Genomic DNA, 2,677 nt, shown 5'->3' on the forward strand with positions numbered 1-2,677 from the left:
CCGGGAGGAGGCGCGGCCGGGCGAAAGCGCGAAGGGGACTTGGCCTTTCCGTCTCTCAGGCCCGTGAGGCCGGAGCTGGCGCTGTGGCACCGCTGGGACAACGACGCGGTTTACGTTGCTGCGGCGCGAAGCAATTGCAGCGGGAGACCCGAAACCGTGACACGGAGTCGGTTTGATCACTGTAAGCACGGTCGTGTGACACCACCTAGAGCGTATCTCCCAACTGTCGGGAAGTCAGTTCGTATTCTCTTCCCGTGTTATGCCTTTCAGAACGACATAGGTAGTGAAACGTTCAGGGTTTTCCATTTGTTCATTTCGAAATAATTCTTATTTCAGTGGAAACAATTTTGAAATTATCATCATAGATGATGGGAGCCCGGATGGGACACAGGAAGTTGCTGAACAATTGGAAAAGATCTATGGATCAGATAAAATAGTGAGTTGTATGTTCTGTATTTTTTTTTCATTTTTATTGTATTGGAAAGTACTTGGAGCCCTTAGCGATCTGGAATGGAGTCCTGGATTCTGCACTTTCTTCACAGCCTTAAACAAGTTATTTAAGTTTTGCACACCATGTTAGATAAATGTAAAGCTACAATAGTCATGCAGCTGCTTAGTAGCATTATGAACTAATACGGAGAATCACAAATTAATATTTGCAAAATGTTTTTGATACTTTGTGCCTTCTGTGTGCCACCGAGTGAGGAATAGCGGTTGTTTGTGTACCTTGTGCATGCCTGAGGGAGAGATGAGGTCTGGATAAACTTTAATTTCATTTTAAGTGACTGCAGTACTAGGGAAATCAGAGAGATAAAAAGCTAGTCTGGTCTGTTGAATTATTTTTATCTGTCTAGTTGCATTTCTCAATAACGGGGCTTTTTTTGTCCTTTTTAATGTATTTCTGGATAACTATCAGTTATATACAAGATACTTTAATTTAGTTTGTCTTTACCAGTCATTAAAGCCAATTTTTCTGCTTTGGTTTTTTTTTTTTGAATAAAAGCTTTACCACAGAAGAGTGTAAAACACCAGCATTCAGTTTGCCAGTTTTGTGCCGTAAGCAGTGTCAGACTGCTAATTACACAGTGATAGATGAAGAAGTAAAGAAGTTCTAGTCAGCTAACCTTTCCTCACTGGTTAAGAGTGTAATTAATCTGTGGACGAAGCCCTGCATCAGTGTTGAGCCAAGCACACTTGGGTGAAATCACATGGAGGCAGTGCCATTAGCTCACACTGATGTTACTGCAGAAGAGTAAATCCCTTTAGAGGAATTTTATTTGTTTCCTGATTTTTTTTTTTAATTTTATTTTTAATCTGAAATTCTTTTCTTTCTCTCCTGAGCAAAATCATTGTTCTGTTTTGTGCTCAGGAGTTGTCATCCAAATAACTCCATGGGGCTTCTCACTAACTACTTTGGGCTTACTGAACATGGGGTGCAGCTGACTTGATGAGAGGTCCACATGTTCATGGTGGAGTTTTTTAATGCAGAACTGCTAAGAAAAGCTTAAAAGGGGCTTGTTTTTAAAAATTATCGGATCAAATAGCAGTTTAATATAATGATGTCTTCCTCCTGTATTTTGATAATTTATTTTTATATATTATCTAGATTTCTAAGAAAAGTACATTTTAAAATATTTGCATACTTTGAAAATAGCAAATTTTAAGGTGCTGCTAAAATTAATTAGAAACTGTACTTCAAGTAATATATGTATATTTTAATACATCCTGCAGCTTCTAAGACCCAGAGCAAGAAAATTGGGCCTCGGTAAGTCCTTATTACCTCTGATTAGTGCTAAAATATATAAATAAATAATATGCTGTATCTTTAATTCTTGTGTATGAAATTCCAGAAAAAATCCCAGTAAAGCTCAAAAGCAGAAATACATATTTTTGTAAGCTAACAAGCTTAAAAACCACTTGGCTAAAACCCAGCGTATTTGTAACAAGTTCCTCAAACCTGAAAGCTGTGGTCACTGCAATTCTGTTCAGCTGTGTTCTCCTGCTAACATTACGCTGCTGCTCTCCCTCCCATCCTGCATTCACTGATTACAGAATGAGGGGTCTAGATTAAGAAAAAATGAAGGTTTTTTTACAAGATTAGCTGTTGTATTTGTGTGGAACCTACCAGGGGTATTTTCCACGCAGTCTACCCATGTGCAGCATGCTTCAAAAGCTGGACCATAGTTTGTGCAGTCTCCAGAGATATATCAGTGTGAATTATGACTATAAGTAAATTTTAAAAATTGCACTATTGAGGAAAACTGTAATAGCACGATTTGTTCCAGCTCTTATCAAGGTAGCCACACCACTTCATACAGGATGAATAAAATGCAGCAAAATCCAAAGTAGGAAAAAAACCCTGTCTTCAGATGCAGTATTGGGATCTAATTCATGGTGTTGAGACCAGCCCAAAATCTATATACTATTAATAGTAAATCTCAAGTCTAGAAACCACTTTTTCTTGTTGTGGTTTTTTTTTTTTCTTTTTTTTCCCTTTTCCTTAAACTATCAGTGGTTATTTTGATCCCTGTGTCCTATTTCCAGTTTTCTATGGCACTTCTGGAAATGTTATTTCAGATAGTGTCCCACTTATGAAGTCATTTTCCTCTGTGCATTTCCAGTGCAGTAGGGTGTGCCGAGGTTAATATTTATGAAATCTACTGCTGAAATTGTAGGG

At 38.2% G+C, this 2,677-nt stretch overlaps 1 protein-coding gene across 1 annotated transcript in view; it reads left to right on the top strand.

Annotated features, from left to right (window-relative positions):
• Positions 1–59: 59 nt before the first annotated feature.
• The window catches only part of DPM1 (dolichyl-phosphate mannosyltransferase polypeptide 1, catalytic subunit), a gene marked incomplete at its 5' end in the record, with an annotated part of 9,632 nt that continues 7,014 nt past the window's right edge, over positions 60–2,677 (top strand). The window contains 3 exons of the mRNA XM_009869348.1: positions 60–233; positions 337–436; positions 1,732–1,765. Coding sequence (XP_009867650.1) covers positions 60–233; positions 337–436; positions 1,732–1,765 — 308 coding nt within the window. The remainder of the gene's footprint in view (positions 234–336; positions 437–1,731; positions 1,766–2,677) is intronic.

The sequence above is a fragment of the Apaloderma vittatum genome, unplaced genomic scaffold (assembly GCF_000703405.1).
Source record: "Apaloderma vittatum isolate BGI_N311 unplaced genomic scaffold, ASM70340v1 scaffold32455, whole genome shotgun sequence".
NCBI classification, from domain to species: Eukaryota; Metazoa; Chordata; class Aves; order Trogoniformes; family Trogonidae; genus Apaloderma; species Apaloderma vittatum.